This window comes from Myotis davidii, unplaced genomic scaffold (assembly GCF_000327345.1).
Source record: "Myotis davidii unplaced genomic scaffold, ASM32734v1 scaffold309, whole genome shotgun sequence".
In the NCBI taxonomy this organism is placed as follows: Eukaryota; Metazoa; Chordata; class Mammalia; order Chiroptera; family Vespertilionidae; genus Myotis; species Myotis davidii.
The window spans coordinates 1,241,917-1,242,637 of NW_006383013.1; the positions used below are offsets into that span (position 1 = coordinate 1,241,917).

General features: G+C 63.4%; 1 protein-coding gene across 1 annotated transcript in view; it reads right to left on the reverse strand.

Annotated features, from left to right (window-relative positions):
• The window catches only part of RPS6KL1 (ribosomal protein S6 kinase like 1), a 17,803-nt gene that overhangs the window by 13,595 nt on the left and 3,487 nt on the right, over positions 1-721 (reverse strand). Inside the window, exon 3 of the mRNA XM_015558030.1 lies at positions 19-143. Within this exon, the coding sequence (XP_015413516.1) occupies positions 19-143 (125 nt within the window). The remainder of the gene's footprint in view (positions 1-18; positions 144-721) is intronic.

A 721-nucleotide genomic window follows, 5' to 3' on the forward strand; every position in this document is an offset into this window, starting at 1 on the left:
GTGGGGGGCGCTCCTCACCGTGCCAGGGAGGGCTCCGCTGCCCAGGGTCCTCTGCAGGTGGCAGTTGAAGATCTCCTCTGCCCGCCGCAGGTACTTGGTGATTTTCAGCTTTACAGCCTCGCATCGCTCCTTGTTGGGGTCCACTGTGGGGGGGAGGGGATTACCGGGACCCGCCCTGCTCCCCTCCCTGGCCCTGGAGGGCGGTGGTTCTAACTCCCATGGCCTGCCCTCTGCCCTCCGTAGGACAGGGTGCCTAACTCTGAGGCTGGTCAGCGGATCCTGCCCCACATCCGTTCCTGAGCCCCTCCTGGGGAGGGAGACTGGCGGGAGAGGAGGAAGGAAGATGGCAGGAGGGGTTGGGAGCTGCAGTCACCCTCTGCCTACAGCATTTGCAGCTGGCACCCACCACCTCGCTGGCCGCCGTCACATCCTGGGCAGGGACCAAGTGGGATTTCCATGTCCATTTTCACAGGAGACAGAAGCTCCCAGAGAACATGGCTTCCTTCCTCTCTGGTGCCCAGTGTGCAAAAGGCCAGAGAGGCATCAGGATTGGAAGACAAAGGAATTTGCTGGACAGGCCTGCAGCCCAGGCACCGCAGGGTCTGGCCAGCAGGAGGGTAGGAAGCACGAATCAGGGCCTGACTCTACCCGAGCCTGGTCACCAAGGCCCCCGGTTCCACACTGGCCTCAGGGCCAGCCTCTCCCCCAGCTTGGAAATGCC